The sequence below is a fragment of the Anolis carolinensis genome, chromosome 1 (genome assembly GCF_035594765.1).
Source record: "Anolis carolinensis isolate JA03-04 chromosome 1, rAnoCar3.1.pri, whole genome shotgun sequence".
In the NCBI taxonomy this organism is placed as follows: Eukaryota; Metazoa; Chordata; class Lepidosauria; order Squamata; family Dactyloidae; genus Anolis; species Anolis carolinensis.
The window spans coordinates 365,890,044-365,917,820 of NC_085841.1; the positions used below are offsets into that span (position 1 = coordinate 365,890,044).

General features: G+C 43.9%; 1 protein-coding gene across 4 annotated transcripts in view; it reads left to right on the top strand.

The window, feature by feature from the left end:
- The window catches only part of mdga2 (MAM domain containing glycosylphosphatidylinositol anchor 2), a 514,926-nt gene that overhangs the window by 187,302 nt on the left and 299,847 nt on the right, over positions 1–27,777 (top strand). For all 4 annotated transcript variants that reach the window (XM_062968720.1, XM_062968722.1, XM_062968721.1 and 1 more), the window contains exon 2: positions 2,494–2,633. In XM_062968720.1, coding sequence (XP_062824790.1) covers positions 2,494–2,633 — 140 coding nt within the window. The remainder of the gene's footprint in view (positions 1–2,493; positions 2,634–27,777) is intronic.

The window sequence follows — 27,777 nt, forward strand, 5'->3', positions numbered from 1 at the left end:
ATCACAGTTGGATGAGCCATATCTAGCAACAGCACTGTGTAGCATCCTTGTAGCAAACAATATATCTCATTCATTTATTGTGGCAGAGTCCCCTTCTTCCTCTTCCTTCTCTGGAGGTTTTAAAGCAGAGGCTAGAAGGCCATCTGTTAGGAGAGCTTTGATTGTGTCTTCCTGCATAACACAGGAACGGGATGGCCGGTCGGGTTTCTTCCAACTTTTGGTTGCTATGATTATTCGGGTTTCTTGCCTGTCTTGTACAATTCAAAGGCATATCTGTGTTAGTCTATAATACCAACATAGAAAAGTATCTTGAAGTGTCCCTAAGCGTTAGTTCAGACAACTGAGTCTATGAAAGCTTAAGTCTATGAAACTTATCCAATCAATTTATATCTCTCCATTGGTATTAAAGATACTAGATGATCCCTCTCCATGCCTTATACAAATTCCCAGGTGCATATAGTTGTATTCTTTTTATTCATGGTGTAATTTCTGTTATAACTTGAGGTTACATGGGTTTCTGATGGAAAGAGGGGCATGGGTTGGATGGACTGGGTGCAGTCATGCCATTATATGGCGTCCTCTTGATCTATATATATAAATGAGTGATGGCATCACGGCGACCCACAAAACAACAAAACTACAGGCCCCCCAACCTCGAAATTTGACAACACAATCCATCATCCATGCCTCTAGGTTGATACAACAAAAAGAAAAGAAAAATAAAGTCCTAATTAGAGGGAGAGCAATAATTGTTTTTATCCAATTGCTGCCAGTTTAGAGGGCTAATCCCACTTGGTCTCCTAGCAACCAACTCAGTCCAGGGGACAGCCAGGGTTCAGTTAGGGGACAGGCAGATTTAGGCCTCACTTAGGCTTATTCCACGGATTATCTAATTTGCACTGCATTATATGGCAGTGTAGACTCAAGGCCCTTCCACACAGCTATATAACCCATTTATAATCTTATATTATCTGCTTTGCACTGGATTACCTTGACTCCACACTACCATATAATCCACTTCAGTGTGCATTTTATCCAGGTGGGTAGAAGGGGCCTCATATAATCCAGTTCTAAGCAGATAATATAAGATACTTTATTTCCCATGCCACCATACTTCGCCACAGCAACGCGTGGCCGGGCACAGCTAGTAACTTATATATTTGATTGATTTCCCCCCAATGGAATTCAGGTATTTTACAGTTCAAAGACATGGTTGTGTTAGCCTGCAATGTCAGCATACAAAGGGATCTTGCAGCACTTTTGAGACTCACAAAGAGAAAGGAGTTGGTAACAAAAGCTTTCATAGATCTAGGTCTACTCTAAACATCTGTAGAAGTAGACTTAAGTCTACGAAAGCTCATGCTAGAAGACCCCTTGCAGGCCTTATACAAATTCCCTGATGCATGTACTAAAATATTTTCTAGTCAAGGTGTAATTGCTGTAGTAACTTGATGTTTGCCTACGGATCTGTCTGGATTTTTTTTTATCAGTTGTGCTCAGCTCAGTGCTATCGAAACAACGTGACCCATGTGGTGCCATTGCTCTTGTTGTGCCATTGCAGATGCGGCAGTGCATTGTACTCTGTGATCCCACGTTGCAGTTGTTTGGGCCATATTGCAGTTCATTAATGAACTGTCTTGACACTCTTCCTCCTTGATGTAGGATCTTGGCCGTTGGGTTTTGTTTGTAGAACCTCCATCCTCAAGGTGGGATTTGTCACACTGTCCATTACAAAATGGTGATGTTTTTTGTGATACTTTAGACCAGGCATCTTCAAACTGTGGTCTTCCAGGTGTTTGGGCTTCCAACTCCCAGAACCTCTGACCACTGAACAAGGTGACTAGGGCTGGAGGACCACAGTTTGGGATGCCTGCCTTAGATAAATCTGGCAATGCTTTAATAGGGAATCTGATTGTCTTTTTTGTGGACCTTGGGTTGGGCCAAGTGTTCCTGGTGGGCCCCACTGTCTTCCTCCAAACCTCCCCATCCACATGGTTCAGCTGCTTTGCATTAGTGATGCATGGGCATCCTTTCAAAGACTTAAACATGGCTCCCATGTCCCCTTCTTTCAGCCTTCTCTCCTCCAAGTTGAACATCCCTAGCTCCTTAAAATGCTCCTCAAAGGGATTCATAGTTCCCAGACTTTTGACCATTCTGGTGTCCCTTCTCTGGACCCCTTCTATCTTGTCCATATCCTTCTTGATTTGCTTTGCCCAGAACTGGACATAGAGTTATTATCTCAAGTGAGAAGGTCTAACCAAAGCAGAAGGCCATTCCTCCCCTTTATCTGTGCACTGTACTCCCCTTGATGCGGCCTAGAACGACATTGACTTTTAAGGCTTCTGAATCACATTGTTGTCTCCTGCTCAGCTTGTGGTCCACTAAGATTCCTAGAATCCCCTTCTCATGGACTGTCCCCATGCTATGTCTGTGCGTGTCATTGTTTTTCCTGCCAAGATTGTACTGACGGCTTCTCCTCTGCTTCCCTCGCAGCCCCTCCCACGGTGCGCATCATCCACTCGGGCCTGGCCTGCAACATTGAGGAGGAGCGATATTCCGAGCGCGTCTACACCATCCGTGAAGGAGAGACGCTGGAGCTGACCTGCCTTGTGACGGGACACCCTCGGCCACAGGTGAGCACGCTGCTGTGATGCGCCGGGTGTGTCGCGATGACCTCATGTGGGTCTTCTCCAAATGTCCCTGTCCCCTGTTGCTTAGTAGAAAATGTCATCCCATGGTCATGACCACTCTGCTATTCTTTTGGGACCCCTCAACATATGCACCCACATTTGTGATGATGACAGTTGGATATGCTAGACCAGGCATGGGCAAACTTGGGCCCTCCCTCCAGGTGTTTTGGACTTCAACTCCCACTATTCCTAACAATTATGGGAGTTGAAATCCAAAACTCCTGAAGTTGGAGGGCTGAAGTTTGTCCATGCTTCTGCTAGACCAATGTGGTGATAAACATATCAACAAACCTGGTTTGCAAAGAAGTGAAAGGCTGGCATTCTCTTGGTTGCATAAAAAACATTATACAGGGAGTTGAATTTTCCTTGCATTTATGAGCATTAGTTATTTTCCCAAGGACCCCTGAAGCTTTTTCTCCAACTTGAAAAGTGGCAAAGTGTGTTAAAGCACTGAGCTGCTGAACTTGCAGACCAAAAGGTTCAAACCCCGGGAGCGGTGTGAGTGGCCATTGTTAGCTCTTGCTTCTGCCAACCTAGCAGTTTGAAAACATGCCAATGTGAGTAGATCAATAGGTACCGCTCCGGCGGGAAGGTAACGGCGCTCCATGCAGTCATGCCATCCACATGACCTTGGAGGTGTCTATGGACAACGGTGGCTCTTCGGCTTAGAAATGGAGATGAGCACCAACTCCCAGAGTCAGACATGACTGGACTTTGTCAGAGTAATTTATGTAGCGCAGCAGCAGTTGGATGGAGTCAGTGGAATGGAGAACGAAGAGACATCAGAGATGACTGTAAAACTATATACAAGTTTTACTGAAAGCAGTAATAATCAATACAAACAGACTTGTGGACACATGACTTGACTCTCAGCAGACAGCACACGACTTAACTCAGAACAGAACAGAACTGAACAGATCTGATGCAATCAGCAATGCACACACACTTGTGTCTGGACACTCCCCAGTTCCAGTCACACATCAAGGACATCACAGCTTCTCAGTAATTAACTCTTTCCAGACTATGTTACACTCTGGATGATACAATAAGTATACAATACAGACAAGACACAAATTTCATTTAAACACTACCAATACACAAATCCCACATTAACAGACTTAACGTCAGGGGAAACCTTTACCTTTACCTAATTGACCTTGTTACTTAACATATTTAACATACTTTATCGAATCTAAGGTTTTACCGAATTTAAGGTTGTACCCATTTTTGGAGAATAAAGTGTGTTTTTTTCCCCTTCAACAATGGAATTTCATCTGTGAAACTGCTGACCCACAGCTCTATTGCCACATTCTTCAGCATATTCAGCATATCCACCTTCTTCTTCTTCTTCTTCTTCTTCTTCTTCTTATTATTATTATTATTATTATTATTATTATTATTATTATTATCATCATCATTATGATATTTATTTATACCGCGCTTCATCTCTCCTGCAGGAGACTCAAAGCATCTTAACATAAAAGCATCAGCATACAATTTAAAATATTCAAATATGCAAACTTTGAAAACAGGATTAAATATAAGCAGTATCAAAAATAATTCCCAGTTAAAAACCATTAAACGTTCAAAGTTAAAATTTACACCACTGCAACCCATCAGCAGGATGCCAACGAAGGTTTTTCGCATTCCTAACACAATTGGGTGAATTTTATTAATAGTCTGCCACGGCCATTTGGTTATATCGATACAACTGCAGCAAAATAGAGGGTGCATAATGCATATACAACAGCTTTCTTGCTTTTTTGGCAATGGATGTTGTTGTTGTTATTGTCACTGTCATTGTTGTTGAGATCAATAGTACCAGATTAAGGAGGCAAAGGAAAATCTGGAGAGCTGGAGATGCTGGCAAGCTTCACGTACCACAATGGAGCCCTAGAATGGAGTCTCATGCATTGCAAGCAAGATGAACAACAAAGCGGGGAAGACATTTTGCAACCCTGGAGGTCTGGTCCCCGACCACCTCTAAATCACCAGGAATTGAGTAACACCTTGAAGACTAACACATCGATCATGTGCCCATAAATCTTCAGACTGCCAGCACCATCCAGGTTTTCTCATACGGCGCATTCACCGCAGAGCTCTACCCCCCCCCCCCCCCGCCCCCCGAATGGTGTGGAACAATAATACATTATGGAGAGATGGCTGCAATAAAGCAGTCTGGGATCAATTCATTTCCAAACGTAATTCAGTCATTCCAGCAGGCATTTCAATTCCATTCATTTCAATTACACGGACGCCGTAGCATTTCACATTTGCGGCAAACCCGGCAGGACCCATCATAACAAGGCAGCAGAGGCCGGAGTCAGATATGATCAAAACCGCAAGTTCGGAGAGATGTCCATCATTCGTCATGCAGTAAGATCAGCTCAAATGCCAGGTTCTATCGATGGAGGCCAGATTGGGTAAGATGGACAGTAGGGAAAGCGCTTCATGCAGAGGCAGGTCTGTGTTAGGGATTCCTCTTCTGAAGAAGAGGAAGGGGAGCAGGAAAGTGTTCATGAATCTGAGGAGGATATTTTGCAAGTACCCACATTTCAGGAGAGGCGAAAGGGAGCAGAGCAGAGACATTGTTCCGCTAGAATAGCTGCCAGAACTGCAGCTGAGTAATTGGGAACCAGCCTAGCAGCTGTTAGGGGACTCAGGGCTATAAAGCAGAAGCAGGTGCAGCCAGCTCTTGCTGGTAACAAACTGACTCTAATGCCCAAGCCTTTGCTTCCCTTGTGCCTACTTCGAGTCTGCATCTGAGAAACTACTCCTAAGGATTTCTTTGCTGTTTCTTTGTCTGAAGTAAGACTGCTATTTGATTTGGGAATTTATCAGAGACTAAGAACTGTGTTTGCCCTAAGACTTCCTTGCTTTCTTTTGCATTATTCCACTGAGTGTTCTATTCTTTATGTTTTGCTGAAGTAAAGCAGTTTTCATTTACTTACTACAGTGTTTTAAGGCTGTTCTTCAAAGACAAAACAGGACAGTCTGGCACCAATCATCATCATCAGCAACACAAAAACCAAATTAGGCACACCCCAGTACTAAGACCATACTTCAAAGTTTCTAAAATGTACTTTTCCTGTCTTGGGGGCTTGGGGTGTGTCTTTTAATCACTGGCACCTTAGATTCACAGGGTTTTAGAAAAAATCAATGTGTTTTGCTGAGGAGTTCTCACTATTGTATTGTGAAACAAAGTGGCACACTTCGCAAGTGTGTAGCCAGCCACTGTTACGGAACAAGGTTGTCTCATATCTTTGTAAAGTGGAGTTGCCAGTGCTGTGCGTCCTTCACTGTGATCTCAAAATGTCAAAAAGATCTCACTACAAAGCTGTATTCAAAAGGAAAGTTATTGAATATGTGTTTCCTTTTTGTTGTTAGTAAATTCAGTTCTCTTGTTAAAATAATGGTTAGATCTATTTTAGTGTGTTATTTTATTCTTAAAATTCATCCTGAGACAGTCTAAATTTCAGGGGAAATTCTTTAGTTTTTTCCCCCCAAGAAGCGAAGCTTCAAAAATGGGGTGCACCTTAGATTTGGTGATGCTTTGGATTTGGGGAAATACGGTGTCGTCATCATCATGGATGATCCCTAATGGCCCATGGGTCTGACTGTCTTCCAAGGTGGAGTCTTGGTGTTGGATCCATAAGTGACTGTGGAGACTGATTTTGGATCCATATGATCTTTTGAGGGGGAATCATCTTCATACCATAGCATGTTGTTCTGTTTATAAGGAAAACAGAGAATAATCATCATATGTGATCCCTTGAGGTCCATGAATCTGACTGACTACCAGAAGTAGAGTCTCGGAGATGCGTGTATTTGGAGACCTTTTCTGAATCCGCATGGTCTGTCACAATGAAGACATACATTTCCAGACAAAAGGCAAAAAGGATTTGCCTGAGGTGCTGTCTTCTCTTGGGATGGTTCTCCTTTCACCTTCTATTCATGTACTGTAACAACAACAGCAGCAACAACAACAACATTTATTTGTTATTTGGCTCTCAATGTGGCTTGAGGCAGGGTGCAACATCGTTAAAATACACACATAAAACACAATGCCATTAAAATACATTTGAAAAAGATGAAAATACTAATACAGTAGAGTCTCACTTATCCAACATAAACGGGCCAGCAGAACGTTGGATAAGCAAATATGTTGGATAATAAGGAGAGATTAAGGAAAAGCCTATTACACATCAAATCAGGTTATGATTTTACAAATTAAGCACCAAAACATCATGTCTAACAACAAATTTGACAGAAAAAGTAGTTCAATACGCAGTAATGCTATGTAGTAATTACTGTATTTACGAATTTAGCACCAAAATATCACAATGTATTGAAAACATTGACTACAAAAATGCGATGGATAATCCAGAATGTTGGATAAGTGAGTGTTGGATAAGTGAGACTTTACTGTACTAAAAAAATGCATGAATAAAGTTAATTGTTTAAAATTGACTGGGTAAACCTGCTAGAAGAGAAAGGTCTTCGATTGCAGCTCATTTCTGTCACGGGATTTGCTGGTATGTGAAGTGATTTGGAAACTATAAATCACTTCACGTACCTGCAAATCCCACAACACGTAGTAGCAGAGCTCTATGGATTTGCTGGTACATGAAGCGATGTATAGTTTTCAAATCACGACCTCCCTGAACTGCTGCAAGCTGGATAGCAAGTGTCTCAGAAGCAAACAAAAAATATACAGCAAAGTCCTTTTTCTGCAAAAACACGCTTCAACCTGTCTATCAGCAGAGGCCAACTGCTCACATCCGACACTGTTTAGTAAATTTGCGGATTCAAGTTTTCATCCAAAATATCCAGAGGATTTAACCTTACTGTTGCAATATATACAAATATACAAACAAGATTTGCGGATCCACTTTTCTTCTTCTTTGCCATCAGAGTCATCAGATAGTCACATACAACATAGGCAGATACTCACACTGAGTCATGCAGGAGAGAGGAAGATGGATGCTTTCATCCTCCTTATATAGCTACTAGCTGTGCCTGGCCACGTGTTGCTGTGGCAAAGTGGTGGTGGTATTGGTTAAAAATTGTTGTGTAATTTTTATTTGACATTATTTGCATTTTTAATTAATTTTATTGTAAGTTATATTTTTATTTATTATATTTTATTATTTTCTTGTATTATTTTTAGTTATTTTCTGTTATTATAGTATTTTATTGTATTAATTTTTTAAGTGTTTTTTATTATTATTTTTTGGGTTGCTAGGAGACCAAGTTGGAGGAGCTTAGCCTTCTAACTGGCAGCAATTGGATAAAAGCAATTATTCCTCTCTCTCTAATTAGGACTTTATTTTTCTTTTCTTTTTGTTGTATCAACCTAGAGGCGTGGATGATGGGTTGTGTTGTCAAATTTTGAGGTTGGGGGGCCTGTAGTTTTGTTGTTTTGTGGGTCGCCGTGATGCCATCATTCTTTTATATATATAGATTTTGCTGATAACAAGTAAGGGACTCTGGCTGATGCAACCTCTTTGCAACAACCCTCACATGGTTATGACTCAGCGATTGCCACACCCCCTTTGGTATTGCATCATAACTTTCACAGTCACTTCCCAAATGCTTTCAATTCTCCACATGTTCATCAAGCAGTATTTTCTATGACTAGAAATGTTGTGCCATTTCTACCTAACACTTTGGACTTCATCTCCCAGAATCCTGAATCATTGGCCAAGGCAGGTGAGGCTTCTGGGAGGTGAAGTCCAAAACACCTGGAGACTAAAGATTGGGAAACACTGGACTAGATGGTCCTTTGGGCCCAAATCTACTGTTTAGAAACCCCAATTGGCTCTACACAGACCCTTTATCCTGGGACTGATCCCAAGTGTCAAATGGGAAAGAGTCCCAGCTGATTCTGGGGGAATATTCAGAGCAATCCACGGCTTTGTCTAACGTGGTTCAAGGACATATTAAACATCCTTGGTCTGCTTTAATCCAAATCAGCACTGTATATTGTTCAGAGGCTGGATGGCCATCTGTTGGGAAGGCTTTGATTGTGTCCTTCTGCCTGGCAGAAGGTGGTTGGACTGGATGGCCCCGGAGCCCCATTCCAGCAATATGATTCCAGGACTCATTTCGAAAACAACTTCTTCAGGAAGCTGTTATGTAGTTTGTATAGGTATGCAAATCCGCTAATGTTTTCTCCGCGCATGTGAGGACAAATAATTGTGGTAGTTTATTCCCTGCTGTGGGAGAAAAAAACAAATATCACTCTGTGGGATTCTTCCTCAATTTGAATTTCCTCAAGTATGGTGGAGGAATTATTCTGTAGATACAAGCACCGGTCTGTTCATCAGCACAGATGCCGAGACCAGGACACCTCATGCTGGAAGCTGAAGTGCTCCAAGGCCGTGGCCACAGGGTCTTGGGTGGAAGGGAGGGCGGGCTGGTCAAAGGTGCAAATGGCACCAGACTGGGAGAGAAAACTGATGCAGCATCCAAAAGGATTTCACAAATTTGAGACCTGGGCCCAAACTATACAAATTACCATATTTACTCAAGGCTAATGCACCATTGAATGCAATGCGCACCCCAATTTTCAGAATCCCGAAAACAAAAATCAAAAGTATTTGCTGGAGAATGTAATGCACAGCAGCAAAAGGTGCACTTTTTGTAATATAACTCTCCTTACTCAGAGATAGAGTGGGATATAAATACAGTAGAGTTTCAGTTATCCGACTTAAACTGGCAGGCAGAATGTTGGAGGGGGAATAAAAAGACAAAAAGAAGCTGCTCATTAGCCTTAGGGCACTTGGAGGTGCCTCAACTGCGCCCCCCAGAGGATGGCGCCTTCAGCAACCACACACTTTGCCTAACGGTTGAACCGCCCCTGCTGGTGAGTGAGTGAGCAATCGAGGGAGGGAGGCAAAGGCAGCAGCAGAATGAGAAGCAGGAGCCTGACGGCCTCTTCCAGGCTCCTGCTTCTGCTGCGGCCGATGCCTTTGTATCCAACCCTTGCTCTCTCACTCACTCACTGGGCTGTGTCATGGCAGTGGAGGCAGAACCAGGACCCAGCCCAGTGAGTGAGTGAGAGAATGAGGGAGGGCAGGTGAGTGAGTGCAAGAGTGAGGGCGAGCAACAAAGGTGCAGCAGCGGCAGAAGCAGGAGCCTGGCCGCCTCCTGCTCCTGCTTCTGCCATTGCTGCCGCCTTTGTCACTCGCCCTCCCTCTCTCACTCACTTGCCCTCCCTCACTCTCTTGCTCACTCACCAGGCTGAGTCCTAGCAGCAGTGAGTGAGTGAGGAAGGGTGGGTGAGTGAGCAAGGGAGGGCACCCCGGCCTCGGATAATACGGAGTGTCGGATAAACTGAAGTCAGATAACAGAGACTCTACTGTAAAAATAATGATAGATGATGATGATGATGATGATGATGATGATGATGATGATGATGATGATACCATTACAGTTGCTGCCTGCTTAGAATTCCTTCTTTAAAGGCAATTGTGTTAGAACACCAAAGCTTTCAGTAATAGAAAGCTGTTGCTGAATGAATGAATCCACTTTAATCACCTTGTTCAATGCTATGAAGTCCTGGGAGCTGTAGTTTGGTAAGGTATTGTCAAAGAAAGCTGATGCCTCATCAAACTACCTATCCCAACATTGCATAGCATTGAGTGCCATAGGCACTTAAATTAGAGATGATATCCTTTGAAGAGGAGCTCCAGGCGCAGCTACCGAAGCAGCTTCCCCTTTGGCTTTGGCTCAGGACTAAGATGACTGTATTACACAAATCTAATGCGCACCCTAATTTTGGTAAGGTAATTTAGCCAAAAAAGATGAGTGTTAGATCAAGTAAATACAGTAGTGTCAACATGGAGAAATATACAGTACCACACTTGGGCAGAAAGTTTCTTCCAGCTTTGGGATTTGAGGGTTCCAGCTTAAACTGGACCATCCAAGATAGTGATGCGGCAGCTAAACAAGCCAATGTGGGGTTGGGTCTCTTCCAACTCTAGGATTCCACGGCATCGGATCTTGTTCCAAGGCTCTTCTTTCCTGGATCTGCGATGCCTTCCAGCAGACTATGTTTACCTGTATACTTTCATTTCTGGATGGGAGAGGGCTTGTTTCCACGGTAACTAATGGACCACTTAATGGAGGAAATTATCATGCCCAGCTTCACGCCCTGGAGAGTGTTCCAAAATAGAAACCCATGTAATTTGCCAAAGTGTGCAATATTGCGGCACAGGCGGTGACCAGAAGCCATTTAGGAGCCCTGGAAAAGAGTAACAGCGTTGCAGGGGAGAGGCTGTTTGTATCAGCATCTGGCTGCAGGATGGGGTCCGTGGCCTTTCCCTATTAATTTAAAAATGTGCAAGAGGCCACAGTCGAGCCTCCCTGCTGAGCAGGCATGGGTGGTTTCAATGGATTAGGAGGAGGGGATCTCAGGGGCCGAATAGACCCCTAAAAATACCCCCCAAATGCAGGGAGAGAGAAGGAGAACTGGGAATGGATGTTTTGAAACAGGTATGGTGTTAAAATGAGAGAACAGAGTAGCCTGAGGATTACATTGCCTCCCCCTCCCCGATCCTTCTTTTATGGCCTTTGAAATCACCACTGATACCCCAATTAGATAGATAGATAGATAGATAGATAGATAGATAGATAGATAGATAGATAGATAGATATGTAGCTTGTAGATAGGTAGATAGGTAGGTAGATAGGCTGGTTGACAGGTAGGTAGGTTGATGGGTAGTTAGGTATGCTGATAAGTAGGTAGGTTGATAGGTATGTTGATAGGTAGATAGGGAGGTAGGTTGATAAGAAGGTAGGTTGGTAGGTATAGATAGGTAGGTATGTAGGTTGATAGGAAGGTAGGTATGTTGATAGGTAGGTATGTTGATATATAGATAGGAAGGTAGGTAGTTAGGTATATAGGTAGGTAGATATATAGGTTGATACGTAGATGGATTGGTTGGCAGGTAGATAGGCAGGCAGGTAGGTAGGTAGATAAATAGGTAAGTAGGCAAGTAGATAGGTAAATAGGTAGGCAGGTAGATAGAGGTAGGTAGGCAAGTAGGTAGGGAGGTAATTGGTAAATAGGTAGGTAATTGGTAGGTATGTTGATAGGCAGGTAGGTAGGTAGGTAACTCCATTTTTTCATTGGAAATACTGTTTTCTGTCCCTTATAGGCATCCTAAGGTGCATCCACACTGTATATTTCTGAATGCAGTTTGATCCTATTAGAGCTTCCTTGGTTCAGTGCTATAGAATCCTGGGAGTTATCATTTTGCCAGCCTTCTTTGCCAAGGAGCGCTGGTGCCTCACCAAATTACAGCTCCCAGGACTCCATAGCCTTGAGCCACCGAAGTTCAAGTGGTGTTCAGTGGTGGCATTCCGAAATCTACACTGGAGATGCACTTTTGGAAAGTGCGGCCCCATCTACATTGCTGTATAATGCAGTTCAACTACATTGAACTGTGTTATATGCCAGTGTAGACTCATACAACTTTTTTGTTGTCCAAGAAGGAGAATAGCTTTCTCTGTCTCTTGCACCAAGATTCTGCCTGGATTTGGGTGTCTTCCTTATTTACGTCCCCCTGTTTTGTCCAGGCATTGCCTCTGGTTGTGATTTCTTTGGTGCAAGTTGATTAGAAAGTATTACCAACCAAATGGAGAAAGCAAGAGTCATCATCTTTCACTGAGAAAGTGTCTGCGGGGCCTTCAGGGAGAAAAAAACACTGAAGCTAGTAAGAGGTTTCTTGCAACACTTTCTAGTTTCCTCCCAAAGGAAAGCTGTGTCTCCAGCAGAGAGGCCTAAGGAGATGCATCCAGCCAGTCTGACCATAATAATACAGCTTCAGCCTGGCCATAAAATGCAGCGAAGATCCAACCTCATTTCAGAGAGGAAAGTGGGAAATCAACAACAATAACAACAACAACATGGTTTAAAAGGCACAAACATTATGCATCTGAGCTCTTTCTTTGCTAAAAAAAAAGGTCTCCTTGTGGAGAGAAAAGCAGGGTATAAATATACATCATCACCATTACCATCATAGGGGCAGAATCCAGAAAGTGCAGTTGGTCCTCCAGATCCATAGATTCAAAAATCAATTCCTTGAAAACAGAAAATATTTCTTAAAATATCCCAAAGCATACTTACCACTGCTTTGGCTATCAGGGAGTTTTTCCTACTGCGAAGGTGGAGTCTCTTGAATCCTTGGCTCCCTTGGGCTCTAGACTCTGGAGCAGCAGAGAACCAGCTGGTCCCATCCTCAATGTGACCTTCTTTCAAATATTTAAACATGGCTCTCATGTCACCTTCTCTCCGGTTTTATTTATCCAAACTAAATAGACCCAGCTTCCTAAACCATCCCATCTTGGCTTCCAAAGCTTCAATCCTTTTGATAGCCCTTATCTTCCATCTTGTCCATCTCCTTCTTGAATTGTGGTGCCCAGAACTGGACATTTTCTTATTCCAGATGAGTTCTAAGCAAAGCAGAAGAGAGTGGTCCAGGCACTATCCTCCTACAGGAGGCAGCCTAGAATCGCACTGGCCATTTGAGCGGCCGCATCACACTCTTGGCTCATGTCTAGCTTGAGATCCACTAATGCTCCTATATCTCTTTCACCTGGACTGTTTTCAAGCCATGTGTTTCCCATCCTATTGAAGATGCACCTGGCTGAAATACATGTTTATTAATTGTTAGAAGAATGCTTTCTGCATAAAATGGTGTTGGGGCTCAGCAAGAGGCTGGGGATTTCTCAGAGGATGAAGGGGATGATGGGTTTCCAACTGAAGAGTCTGTGTGTGATCAGGGTGAATCTCAGGCCTCAGATCAGAGAGTAGTGCAGGCAGTTGAAGATGAGACAGAGAATGTTTTGGATTCCAATGTTTTTAGCAACAGAGGAAAAGTCAGCTTTCAGCTGATGGGGAGTTTTCTCGCAATATCAGATTAGGTCTCCACATGGAGGGAGTGAAGGATTGAAAGGATTCATTGGAACCCAAATGCGTGAGGCATGATCTCATGGCTTCTTGGTTGATCTTTGGCTTAAATGAAGTGGTGTTTACTTGGTCTCTCAGAGCAGACAATGTTGCCAAAAGGTTCAGGTTCCTGTTTCAGTTCTCAGGTTCATGATTCAAGTCTCCTGTGTTTACCTATGTTCCTGAAAGAATTTTGCCTTGGGAAACGTTTCTGCTTTCATGCTTATGGATTTATGCCTGTAATCTTGACTTCCTTGATTTTGATGTGTTGTCGAAGGCTTTCATGGCCAGGATCACAGGGTTGTTGTATGTTTTCCTGGTTTTATGGCCATGTTCTAGAGCTATTCTCTCCTGATGTTTCATCCACATATATGGCAGGCATCCCCAGAGGATGTGAGGTGATTCCTTGATTTCCTGTACCTTGCCATTTTTTGAACTACTGTTATTTTGTGCAAATGGACGACTGCTATTTTATAGCTCATTTTCTACTGCTCTTTTGGATAATGCCCTTTCCCCTTTTTGTACCTGCTTTTCTTAATAAACTTCTGTAGTTAGTACTACTGGACTCTGGTGTGGTACTGGCTGAAAAGGTGTCTCAAGGCTAGAGTGCAACAAATGGCCATTTTGAGAGATGGGAGAGAGGAGTTGGTAAGAGTAGGTAGGCTGGAATGTGAAGAGTGTTATGGTTCAGTCTGATGATGAAGGGGGAATTTGGGTCTATGCAGGCTGACCATGGAAATGTTGATGAGGGCTCTGAATTGTTAGAGAGGCCGCAGGCTCGCAGTAAACTGAAGCCTGTGATAAACAGTCTATCCTGTTTCCCCTAAAATAAAACATCCCCAGAAAATAAGACCTAGTAGAGGTTTTGCTGAATTGCTAAATATAAGGCCTCCCCCGAAAGTAAGACATAGCAAAGTTTTTGTTTGGAAGCAGACCCGCTAAACAGAACACCAGAGCATACAGGATCAGTAAAAGTACATACTATAGATTGAACATGAAAATAATGGAAGTAACAAGAAATTCTTAATAGGATTCACAGTTTGTCTGGTTATGCTGGTTTGTGATGACAACTACTGTACAATATATAATAAAATTTCTTTTCTTTTTTTTTTTGTTCAACAATAAATGTGAATTCTTCTTCATGGAAAAATAAGACATCCCCTAAAAATAAGACCTAGAGCATCTTTGGGAGCAAAAATTAATATAAGACACTGTCTTATTTTCGGGGAAACACTGTAGTAGTGAAGCAGAAGCCAGTGATAAGGGTGAGCTTTCACAGGATTCAGAACAGAGTTCAGAACATCAACAAGTCCCAGGTGTCTCTGGCAGCGAGTAAGAGGAATCTTCCTTAGATAGGGATACAAAGTTCATCATCCCAGACGATCTCTTAGAATAGCTGGTAAACGTGTGGGAACCCAAGGACAGAGAAATGCTTTCGTGGCTTGTAAGCATGGTTAAATAAGGGAGAAACAGGGAAAAATTTCAGATGAAGCAACGTTGGTTTTGGAAGCAGAGATCCTGTCTTGTCTATGCTCTTGGAAAAGTATTCTTGCTTTTGTTCATGCCTGGATCTTGTATTTTGGATTGTGTTTTAAAGCTTATGCTGCCTTGTTTTCTGGATTGATCTTTTTATTAGAGACTTTGAACTATATTCTTCAGACTGCCTTTGCACTGGATTATTGCCTTCTACTGACTGCCTTTACATGTGGATTATTGCTTTCTTTACTGCTTTTTATCCAGATTTTGCTATCTTTTACCAATAAACTATTTAAACCAAGCTTGCTGTGGTGGTGTGTAAGAGCATGGTGAACCAGCCCAGAGGTACAACAAAGAGATAGGTTTCCACAGCAACGGGACACTCTGACCCAGGTTTTGGCCTGCAAAAGCGGCCAAAAGATATGATAGCAGAACTGGAAAACAGTGACTTTACTGGGAGGGGAATGAACAAGGAAGGTGGACTTAAGGGAGGGACAAGAGCTGAGACTGGAGGTGGAACTGGGAGGGCATTGGCTAGACCAGGCATGTGCAAACTAACTCTCCAGATGTTTTGGACTTCAACTCCCACCATTCCTAACATCCTCAGGCCCTTTCCTTTTTCCCCTCGTCCGCTTAAGTGAAAAGGAAAGGGCCTGAGGCTGTTAGGAACAGTGGGAGTTGAAGTCCAAAACACCTAGAGAGCTAAAGTTTGCTCATGACTGGGTTGAGTGAGCAAATGTTAGTGTGGAATGGGGTGAGCACACATCTCCCCTACTAGCAATGCATTTCAACTTGGTTGCAAGAATAATTATGGGCCAAAGTAATCACCGACTTGCATTTCATTCTCTCTGATGCATGAACGGCATTGCAAGAGGTAGAGGAAAGAGGTAAGTGGCGCAGTTGGCTAGTAATCAGCTGCTATAAATCACTACTGACCGAGAGGTCATGAGTTCGAAGCCCGGGTCGGGTTAAGCCTCTGACCATTAATAGCCCCGGCTTGCTGTTGACCTATGCAGCCCCGAAAGACAGTTACACCTGTCAATTAGGGAAATTTAGGAACCCTTTATGCGGGGAGGCTAATTTACAACACCATAAAACTGCCAGCAAAACACGAGGAAAGGAATGAGGAAATACAGCCACTACTGGACGGTGAAGCAACAGCTCCCCCTGTGGCCAGAATCGTGAAGCTGGAAAAATGTTAAAAATGCCTCTGAGTTTGTCTAATGTATGTTGTTTGTCTGTTGGCATTGAATGTTTGCCATATATGTGTTCATTATAATCTGCCCTGTGTCCCCTTTGGGGTGAGAAGGGCGGAATATAAATACTGTAAATAAATAAATAAATAAATAATTTGTTTAGCAAGTTGCTCCTGCAAACTTCAGTGCGGAAGCACAGAGCCCGCGCTCCCATTTCGCAGTTCCTGCTTGTATATCACGATTGTATTACTTCCCACCGCAAATTGATTTGCTCCCGTTGAATCTTGTTTCCTTTTCCCGCTTATAATTGGGCCTTATTTTGATGCCTAAAAGGGTCTCTCCTTTTATTCCCCAATTCCATAACTCAGCCCAAAGGCAATTTATTATTTCACGCCAAACCCAATTGACAAAAAAATTTCCCTTGGACCTGGTCCATCATAATCGCATTATGCCTTCATTAGCGATGTATGTAATAAAAATGAAATCTATAAAATACAGCCTCCCTCCTGACATCCGAAGAATAACAGCACACAAACCTTGTTAGCGCCGTCTGCGGCGCAAAGCAGAGAGTCAGGTATAATTAATTGCATGTGGAACAATGCAAATATGCAGCCGGCCGCGGAGGCAAGAAGTCCAGCATATCATTCGACAAAGATATCAATGTCAAAGTTCATGTAAGAAGCCCAGCCAGACTTCTAAGCAGTCTTGCTTTATCATTCAGAAGGAGCTTGGTGCTGCGTTCTGCCTGATTCTACACCCTTATTATCTGCAACCCTGAAACCCAAGATACACTAATATCTGACTTCCTCAGTGGCTGAGACAGTGACAAGTTGGCTTCTTGATGGGAAACAAACTTTGTTTCATGTGCAGAAATATTCGAAATATAGAGATACTAGCTGTGCCCGGCCACACGTTGCTGTGGCGAAGTATGGTGGTATGGGAAATCAGATAATCTGTATTTTATAGGTAGTGTGGAAGAGGCCTAAGTGAGGCCTAACTCTGCCTGTCCCCTGGGCTGAGTAGGTTGCTAGGAGACCAAGTGGTCGGAACTTAGCCTTGTAACTGGCAGCAATTGGATAAAAACAATTATTCCTCTCTCTCTAATTAGGACTTTATTTTTCTTTTCTTTTTGTTGTATCAACCTAGAGCCGTGAATGATGGGTTGTGCTGTCAAATTTTGAGGTTGGGGGGCCTGTAGTTTTGTTGTTTTGTCCGCTGCCCTGATGCCATCATATTCGAAATATAGATATATATATAAGTCTATGTATGTGTGTGTGATCCACAAAGGTGACCAAATGTGGGCCCAACACCAAATTGGGAGGGATGGTTAATACTCCAGAAGACAGGAGTAAAATCCAAAGCAATCTTCACAGATGAGAGAGATGATTGGTCAAAACTAACACATTGAACCTCAACAGGGACAAATGCAAGAGATTCACTTAGGCAGGAAAAATGAAATGCAAAGAGACAGAATGGGGGATGTGTGGAAAGGATGTTGGAGTCACAGGGTTGTTGTATGTCTTTCGGGCTGTCTGGCCATGTTCCAGAAGTATTCTCTCCTGACGTTTCACCCACATCTATGGCAGGCATCCTCAGAGGTTGTGAGGTCTGTTGGAAACTAGGCAAGTGTTGGAGTCCTCGGGGGGAGGAAGGGGAACATGAGCCAGGAATGTCACTCAAAAAAAGACAATGGGGTTTTGTCCTGCATCAAGAGGAGTCTGGTGCCTTGATCCCAGGAAGTCCTGCTCCCCCTCTCTTCTCTTCTGCCTTGGTCAGACCACTTTACCTGGAATCACACTGTGTCCCATTCTGATCACTGCAGTTGAAGGGAGATGTTGACTCTAAGTTGGAATGTGTCCAGAGGAGGGCGACTCACATGATCCGGTGTCTGGAGAACAATCCCTATGAGGAACGGCTTAAAGAGCTGGGCATGTTTAGCCTGCAGAAGAGAAGGCTAAGAGGAGACATGAGGAGAGGACATGAGGATCAAGATGGGAGGGGAAATCACAGGGAGAAGGGAGCAAACTTGTTTTCTGCTGCCCTGGAGACTAGGATGCATTGGAACAATGGCTTCAAACTACACAGAAGGAGATTCCACCTGAACATGACGAAGAACTTCCTAACTGGGAGAGCTGTTTGGCACTGGAAATCTCTGCCCCGTGTGGAGTGTGGTGGAGGCTCTTTCTTTGGAGGCTTCGAAGCAGAGGCTGGATGACCATCTGTCGGGGGTGCTTTGAGTGTCATCTTCTTGCTTCTTGGCAGAATGGGGTTGGACTGGATGGCACACCAGGTCTCTTCCAACTCTATGATTCTGATTCTATGATTCTACAGATACCCTTCATTAGTCAACTTAAAAATAATGACTGGGTTTCAACTACCAAATCCACCCTGGTTTGGGGTCAGTTTGTAAACAGAAAGATTGCCTACTGGCCTCTAAGTATTTATGTATGCCATGTCCAATTGCAACCACAAGAGGGCACTATATAGATAGAAAGGATTAGCTACTGGCCTCTCGTGATGTATGCATGCAGTGTTCATATACAACTGTCAGGCTTACTTCAAAGGACCAGTCTGAACGCAGATCAAAGACAGCTGCTCTCAAACACAATCTTTATTGAAGAATACATGACTTTGGAAAAGTCGAGAATGACCTAATGTTTACATACATCTAATTTTATCACTTCTGATGCAACGTAATATCACACGCAAATATCATCATCAAACCCCACCTTCTGGATCACATTTCCACCAAGGTTTCTATCCCCCCCACACTACAGCAATTATAATTGTTTATACTTTCACCCCTGAGTTCCCAGGCTCATTTTATCTTCTCCCGCCAGGTGCTCGCATGTTTATGTTATGAAGTCAGATTCAGGGCTTGGAAATTCAGCCCTGGGATCTGGCTGCATGACATGGCGCCCCCGTTTTCTTCGTCCTCCTCTTCGGTTCTTCTTTCACCATAGTCCTGAAACAAATCAAACAATAACTCTATGGGTCCATTTTGTCTAAAGTCCCCATATATTTTTTCAGCAAGCTGCGATGGAAGACTGGGTGTATTTTCCCTAAACTTTTTGGCAATGCCAATTGGAAAGTCACTTCATTGATAACACCCTGTATTCTGAATGGTCCAATATATTTGGGGCCCAGTTTTCTTGAAGGTAACCCCAATTTGATGTTTTGGGTACTTAACCACACTAGATCTCCTTTATCTAATTTATCGCCTTCCACCCTCTTTCTGTCTGCGAACGTCTTATACTTTTTGTGTGCTTCTTTTAACGAAGCAGTCACTTGATTCCAACATTCCATCATTTGCGTTTTCCATTTCCCTGCCTCTGTTCCTTCATTTTCTGTCCACCTCGGCAATTGGGGTAAAGGTTGTATTTCATACCCGTAAACTACTTCAAAGGGGGTTTTGTTTGTTGCTGAATGTATAGTTGAATTAAAGGCTAGTTCCGCAAACGCCAACCACCTAGACCAGTCATTTTGTCTCATGTTAGAGTACATTCGAAGGAACTGCCCAAGCGTTTGCTGAGTACGTTCTACCGCCCCGTTTGTCATGGGGTGAAAAGCAGAACTTAAACTCCTTTCTGCTCCTAGCATTTCCAAGAATTTTTCCCAAAATTTTGCTGTGAATTGTACTCCTCTGTCACTGACTACTCTACTTGGACATCCATGTAATTTGTAAATATGGTTTATGTACAATTCAGCTAGTTTCTCAGCCGATGGTAGCTTCGTCAGTGCTATAAAGTGGGCCTGTTTAGAAAACAGGTCTAATACTGTCCAAATATAACGATGTCCTTTGCTGACTGGCAGTTCTCCCACAAAGTCCATAGCTACACATTCCCAAGGCCTGGTAGGTTCCGCTACTGTCTGTAACAATCCCACAGGCTTCCCTCCTCCCGATTTATTTCTGGCACAATCATCACATTGGACAACATGATTTTTTATGTCCTTCCTCATTCCTGGCCACCAACAATGTTTTGCTATTGCCTTTGTTGTTTTGGTAATTCCTGTATGACCAGCGCTCTGGTTGTTGTGAAAACGATGCAGAATCTTAATCCTTAATATTGCTGGGATATACAGTTTCTTGTTTACAAACCAAAATCCCCCCTTCTGGTCCCCCTTTTCTGCGTTGGACGCGATCCATTGATCTCCTTTATAAGACTGTTTTAGTTCATTTCCCCAGTTATCTTCCCCGCCGAGTTCGACAAAAGCCGTGTCCTCCTTTTGGGTTTGTGCTCTTGTCCTGACAGCTAAGCCCCATTGTTTGTCAGAGAATATTGTCCCCTCCTTTGTTGTGGTTAGGCCTTCGTGTTGAGGCATGCGTGAAAGAGCATCTGCCAAGACATTCTGTTTCCCTTGAAAAAACTTTAATTGGAAGTCGAATCTGCTGAAGTATTGCGCCCATCTGATTTGTTTGGGGGACAATTTTCTAGGAGACTTTAAATACTGGAGATTCTTATGGTCAGACCAAATTTCGAATGGGATTCCGCTTCCTTCGAGGAAGTGTCGCCAGCATTCTAAGGCTTTTAATATGGCTAATGCCTCTTTTTCCCATATTGGCCAACTTTTTTCAGTTTCGCTGAACTTCCGTGACAAATATCCACAGGGTTTTAAGTTCCCATTTTGATCCTTTTGCAATAGCACTGCCCCGTACGCACAGTCTGAGGCATCGCAATGGATTATGAAAGGGCTCCTGATATCAGGGTGTTTTAGGATGGGTCCTTCAGTGAAGCATTCTTTTAAGGTCTCGAATGCCTTTTGGCATTCTGGCGTCCAACTCAGTTTGGCGCCGGGAGCTTTCACTTTTGCTGTCTCCCCTTTCCCTTTTGTTTTTAAAAGTTCTGTAAGGGGTGCGGTTATTTGTGCAAAGCCTTTTATGAAGGGTCTGTAAAAATTTGCAAACCCCAGAAATGATTGTAATTGCCTCCTTGTTTGAGGCACTCCCCATTCTTTCACATCTGCTACTTTAGCTGGATCCATAGCTAACCCTTCTGGAGACATCCGATATCCCAGAAAGTCAATTTGAGTTTTATTAAATTCACATTTGGACAGTTTTGCGTACAGCTTTGCTTCTCTTAGTCTCTGCAAAACTTCCCGGACCAATTTTACGTGCTTTTCCTTATCTTCAGAAATGATCAAGATATCATCAAGGAATATGAACACCCCTCTGTACAATAACGGGTGTAGTATTTCATTTATAAGCTGCATAAAGCAGCCGCTTCCATTTTTTAACCCGAAAGGCAAAATTTCGTATTCAAAATGGCCGAATGCGCAGGAAAATGCGGTTTTCCAAGTATCCTCCGGTTTGATCCTTAATTTATGATACGCTTCAATTAAATCCAGTTTAGTAAATATGCTCCCTTTCTTCAATACGGTAATTAAATCCTTGACTAAGGGCATAGGGTATTTATTGTCCTTGGTAATTGCGTTTAAATTTCGATAATCAATGCACAATCTTAGGGAATTGTCTTTCTTTCTCCTAAATAACACTGGAGCCCCAAGAGGAGAATTAGATGGCTTAATGAAGCCTCGAGCCAGGTTTTTATCAATGTATTTTCTCAATTCCTCCTTCTCTTGCACAGACATGGGATACACTTTTGGTTTTGGTAAGTCTGCTCCTGGGGTTATTTCAATCCCTACTTCTATATTTCTTTTGGGAGGCAATTTACTGGCCTCTTTCTGATTGAAAACATCCGCAAAGTCTCTGTATTCAGGTGGCAATAGCTGTGGGTCTATTTCCCCTGCTTCGTCTTCCTCGTCCTCCTCTTCTGCAATTTTGCTTATCTCCCATTGCATCTGCTGTTCTTTAAATGCTAAGCTTTTTCCTCTCCAATCTACTTCAGGATTTGCTTGTTCGAGCCATGGTATCCCCAATATTACATGGTATGTGGCAATAGGGGCTATCACAAAGGATATTCTTCCTCCCCATTTGCCTATTTTGCATGGAACTCCCCGTAATTCCTTTGTAGATACTTCCCCAGCAGCGACTGATCCATCTAGCTGCGAAAATGCAATTGGGGAGTCAAGTGCCATCTGCTGGCATTTCAGCGCTCCTGCTAATTCTGGGGTTATAATGTTCCTAGAACACCCGCAGTCTACAAACGCCTTGCAGGTGGCCCGATTTTCTAGCCCCGAGAGGCAAATTGGTACTACTATCATGCGTTTGTCCCGACTCACCAATCTTTCCGAAGATTCTGGGGCCTGCACCTCCTCCTCCGCACGCCTCCCGGTTGCTGGCTTGGGCTTTGGGGCTTTTGGCGGCTCCCCCTTCCGGGCCCAGCATTCCGCTGCTCGGTGGCCCGTCTTCCCACATACAAAGCATCCCGGTTTAGGTTTGTTGTCGTCTCCTCTGGAGGGAATCCCCGGCCTCCCTCCGGGTCTTTCTTGCTTCCTCGTTTCTCCTCGACCTCTCGCCACCGGTCTTTGCTGGCCGCTGCTGCTCCTGAAGCGCTTTACTTGTGCCAGGGTAGATTCGACGCGCCCCGCTAGTTGAATCCATCCCTGGAGCGTCTCGGGGTCGTCTCTGTGCGCTGCCCAGCTGAAAATCTCGGGGCGTAGTCCCTCTTTAAATAGTTCCACTTTGGTTACTTCAGACCACTCCGGTACCCTTTCCGCGAGGTGGAGGAATTCCTCTGCGTACTCGGGTACCGTTTTGTCCCTCTGTTTTATTCCTTTCAGCTGGTCTCGAGCCCTCAACTGCTCTAGCCGGTCTCTGAACCGGTTCTCCAGTGCGGCGAGGAAGCGGGGCACTGACCTCAGGCATGGGTCGCGTCTGGCATGCAATTGCACATACCAGCTGGCTGCTCCTCGCTTTAGTGTGTTGCCGATGGCTCGAACCCTGCTTGCTTCGGAGGGAAATGTGTGTGCGTTGTCTTCCATGTATCCTCTAATGCTAATTAGAAAAAAGTTCAGTTCCTCTGATTCCCCTCCGTATTCCAGCTTGAGATCTTCCCTTCTAGGCATCCATTCTGCAGCCCTTTGATATTGTCTGGGCGGCATGGGGAAGGGTTGCATCAGGTTTCCTCGGGTGGCTCCTTGGAACACGCCGCGCCCCACTCCGGTGGTCATTCTGCGCGGCTCCTGGAAGTCTGCCGCCGCTGTTGGCTCTTCCGCCCATCCGCATACTGGCCTAGCTGTAGCCCCCTCATCTCGCCTTTCCTCGTCGTACGGCACATCCTCCTCCTCTTCCTGGACCCCCCGCTCCTCTCCGCCTTCGTCTGCGAATCCACTGGACCCGATCCCTGGCCCCAGTGGCCTTTCCACCCCGACGCCCATTCGGGGGGTTGGGAGCTCTGTTGGAGACGGCGGCCTCAGGGTCCCCAGGGCTCGCTGACGCTCCACTTCTCGCGCCATGCTGTCCCGGAACTGCAGCTCCTGCCAGTATTCCTCATCTCCCTCGTCCCTTGCCGCCACGGGGCTCTGCGTTGACGCCCGCTGGCCCCTCTGGCTCCAATCTCCTTCCTTGCTTGGTTCTCTCTCGGCGCCATATCGGCTGGCCTCCTTCTGGAGATTCTCTTCCAATAATGGCACCAATCTCCCCACGGTTTCCGACAGCCTGGATAAATTAGTTTCCAGGATGGATAACCGCAGGGCCACGGTCTCCGGCATACTTCCTCCAGATCCCCAACTGGTTTCTGCAGCTGCAGAGACGCCTCTTCCGAGCCTGGGAATTCTCTGGGTCACGCCGTTCGGCTTGGGGTACCCCGTAGAGGAAGCTATGGCTTGCAGCGTCTCTTCTCTCTTCGGCCGGGCCCCTTGCAAAGGCCTCTCTGCCTCATTTGGGCTTTGATCTTCTTCCTCGCTCATTATCACTTCACTGCGAATTCCGCAGGAGGGTGAGAAATGGGATTCTCGACTTTAATGTCAGGCTTACTTCAAAGGACCAGTCTGAACGCAGATCAAAGACAGCTGCTCTCAAACACAATCTTTATTGAAGAATACATGACTTTGGAAAAGTCGAGAATGACCTAATGTTTACATACATCTAATTTTATCACTTCTGATGCAACGTAATATCACACGCAAATATCATCATCAAACCCCACCTTCTGGATCACATTTCCACCAAGGTTTCTATCCCCCCCCACACTACAGCAATTATAATTGTTTATACTTTCACCCCTGAGTTCCCAGGCTCATTTTATCTTCTCCCGCCAGGTGCTCGCATGTTTATGTTATGAAGTCAGATTCAGGGCTTGGAAATTCAGCCCTGGGATCTGGCTGCATGACATACAACCACCAGGGGGTAGTATATAGAAAGGATTAGTTCACTTCACTTCACTTCATTTCTAGACAGCAGTACATGTGAAAAAGATCTTGGAGTCCTTGTGGACAACAAGTTAAACATGAGCCAGCAATGTGATGCGGCTGCTAAGAAAGCCAACGGGATTCTGTCCTGCATCAATAGGGGAATAGCGTCTAGATCCAGGGAAGTTATGCTCCCCCTTATTCTATTCTGCCTTGGTCAGACCACACCTGGAATACTGTGTCCAATTTTGGGCACCACAGTTGAAGGGAGATGTTGACAAGCTGGAAAGCGTCCAGAGGAGAGCAACTAAAATGATCAAAGGTCTGGAGAACAAGCCCTATGAGGAGAGGCTTAAAGAGCTGGGCATGTTTAGCCTGCAGAAGAGAAGGCTGAGAGGAGACATGATAGCCATGTACAAATACGTGAGGGGAAGTCATAGGGAGGAGGGAGCAAGCTTGTTTTCTGCTGCCCTGCAGACTAGGACACGGAACAATGGCTTCAAACTACAGGAAAGGAGATTCCACCTGAACATCAGGAAGAACTTCCTCACTGTGAGAAGGGCTTTTCAGCAGTGGAACTCTCTCCCCCGGGCTGTGGTGGAGGCTCCTTCCTTGGAGGCTTTTAAGCAGAGGCTGGATGGCCATCTGTCGGGGGTGCTTTGAATGCGATTTCCTGCTTCTTGGCAGAATGGGGTTGGACTGGATGGCCCATGAGGTCTCTTCCAACTCTACTATTCTATGATTCTATGATTCTATGATTCTTAATTAGTCGCTCTCCACCAGAGTGCTCTGAGCAACTTACAATTTAAAATATTATTCCACAATATAAAAACATTCAACATAAAAACATTCAACATAGAAACATTCAACAGTGACTATTTGGCAAATTAGATCTGATTTACTTAAATGCACAACCAAACAGCCAAGTCTTGAGCGCTTTTACAAAAGGTCGCAATTCCGACATTGCTGAGGCGATCCCTCGTTGTCCGAGGATGATGGCCTTCCAAGTGCAGTGTCTTGACCGTAGGTGACTGTAGAGCCCTATTCTCGACCCACATGTTCTTCCACAGCGAGGTCATCGGTTTCCAGGCAGAAGGCGGTCACGGTCAGGGTTGGCTTGACGCACATTCCTCTTGGCACGTTTCTCCCTTTCGCCTCTTTAAATTCCACAGCACTGTTGGTCACAGCTGGTAGGCAAAATGATGCCCTATGAAGGCTAGAAGGCAGCCCTGAAGGCCACAGTTGAGACACTTACCCCATAAGAAACTAAGATACGTGGTGAAGATTTATATGTGGGAAGATAGAGTGTGCGTGGCTTCCAAGAAAAGACCAGATGAAGGAAGAGAAAGTGGAAAGCACTTGGACCATCCCATGATTGCATTGTATTGAGCCATGACTGTTAAGGCGGTGTCGCACGGCATTCATTCTACAGTGTAGATCCACCGGAGGAGAGGGAGATGGAGGCAAAGCTGCTTTATTGCATGCTCTTTCAAGGATGTGGTCAGCCTTCAGCTTTGACCTCAGAAGAAGTTGCCACTCGTACCTGTGGGACAAGAAAGCCAAAATTGAGAAAATTTTTGGCAACCGTTTTATTAGATCTTGACTAATTATGGTCAGGAACACATATAAAAGAAATGTACATCTCAGAACACCCTTATGGCTCTTGCCATTAGAGGCCAACCAGAGAAGACTACTGGGCTGGAAAACATGGCCAACCTGTAAAGAAATTTGGGTCAAAAAAGACGGGAACCTCCAGCTGAAACCCCAAGAAGAGTTATCCCCCCAAAAAACAGAAACATCCCATGGTTTCAGTATATAATCATCATCATCATCATCATCATCATCATCATTTAATTACTTATTAATCGCCCTCCATCCACGATGCTCTAGGCGGTTTACAAGATAAAATTGTAAAGGATAAAAATACATACATACAAATTTTGATAAAAATTATTGATAAAAATAGGATAAAAAAGGATAAAAATACATACATACAAATATTGATAAAAAAGATTGATAAAAATTATATACAAATCAAGCAATACTATAACTTAGACCAAAAAATAGGCTTTAACGAAAAAGAGGAATTCTGGGATAAATTACTACAAACAGAAAAAGAAGAATATAACAAAAATATAGAATAAATTAATTGAATGGGCCACAGAAACTGAGGAGATAAAAAAACTGTATAATAAGATGGGCAAGAAATATTGGTAGACCTATAAAATCAGAGAATGGGAGCAAATATAGAACAAAAAACTAGAGTATACCTACGCATCGGATCTGGTTAAAAATGATACTCCAGTGGTATATGACACTGAAGAAACTGGGGGTTATGTATAAAAAGGCTTAAAATAAGTGCTGAAAATGTAAGGAACATGTAGGTTCCTACTATCATATATTGTGGCCTTTTAACTATTGGAAAATAATTCACAAAGAATGTTTAAAAATTCTAAAGAGTGACTTTCCAATGAAGCCTGAATTTTACTTCTTAGGCATGTTTGATACAGAAATCTTTGAAGATTTCTGTATCTGAAGGAACAGTGGCTAGATAAAATGCTAGAGATAGAAGACATGGATAAATTAAGTTTTTGGATAAAAAAGAATACTGGCAGAGGCATTAAAAAGAGAGACTGGACATCTTTTGAAAAATACTTAGGAGAGGAGGAGGAGGACACAGTGCAAGGGAAGAAACAGGGAAAGAACTTATCAATACTCTTCTTTTTTCTTTCACGGGTTAGTAAGAGAGTTAGAAGTAACGGTATGGACATCTTATCCCCCCTCCTTTCCCACCTCTGCATTCCTTTGTTTCCCCATAACCTGCCCTTTTCTCTTACTTTTCCTTCCCCCTCCAGTTACCTCTGCCCTTTCCTCACTTTCCCCCCTTCCTTCTCTCCCCAAATCACCAGAAACGTAACCTTTCCATTCTATTATAGTGTAATGTAAAAGTTCCCTCAATAAAAATAAAAATAAAAATGATGTGGTCAGCCTCCAAAGGAAAGCACTAGGACGGTGAGGGCAGCTGATGCCAGGCCCATCCTGGAGCATTTGCCTTCCTCCAAAGACCAAGAAGACAGACACAGTGGCTTGGCCTGGGGAAGGGGAGCTGGAAGAGGGAAGATGGCTTTGACTCAGACTCTCCCAAACAGTGAAAGGCCACATGCTCAGAGCTGAGAGACATGCTTTCTAAATACTATCCAGTGTGATG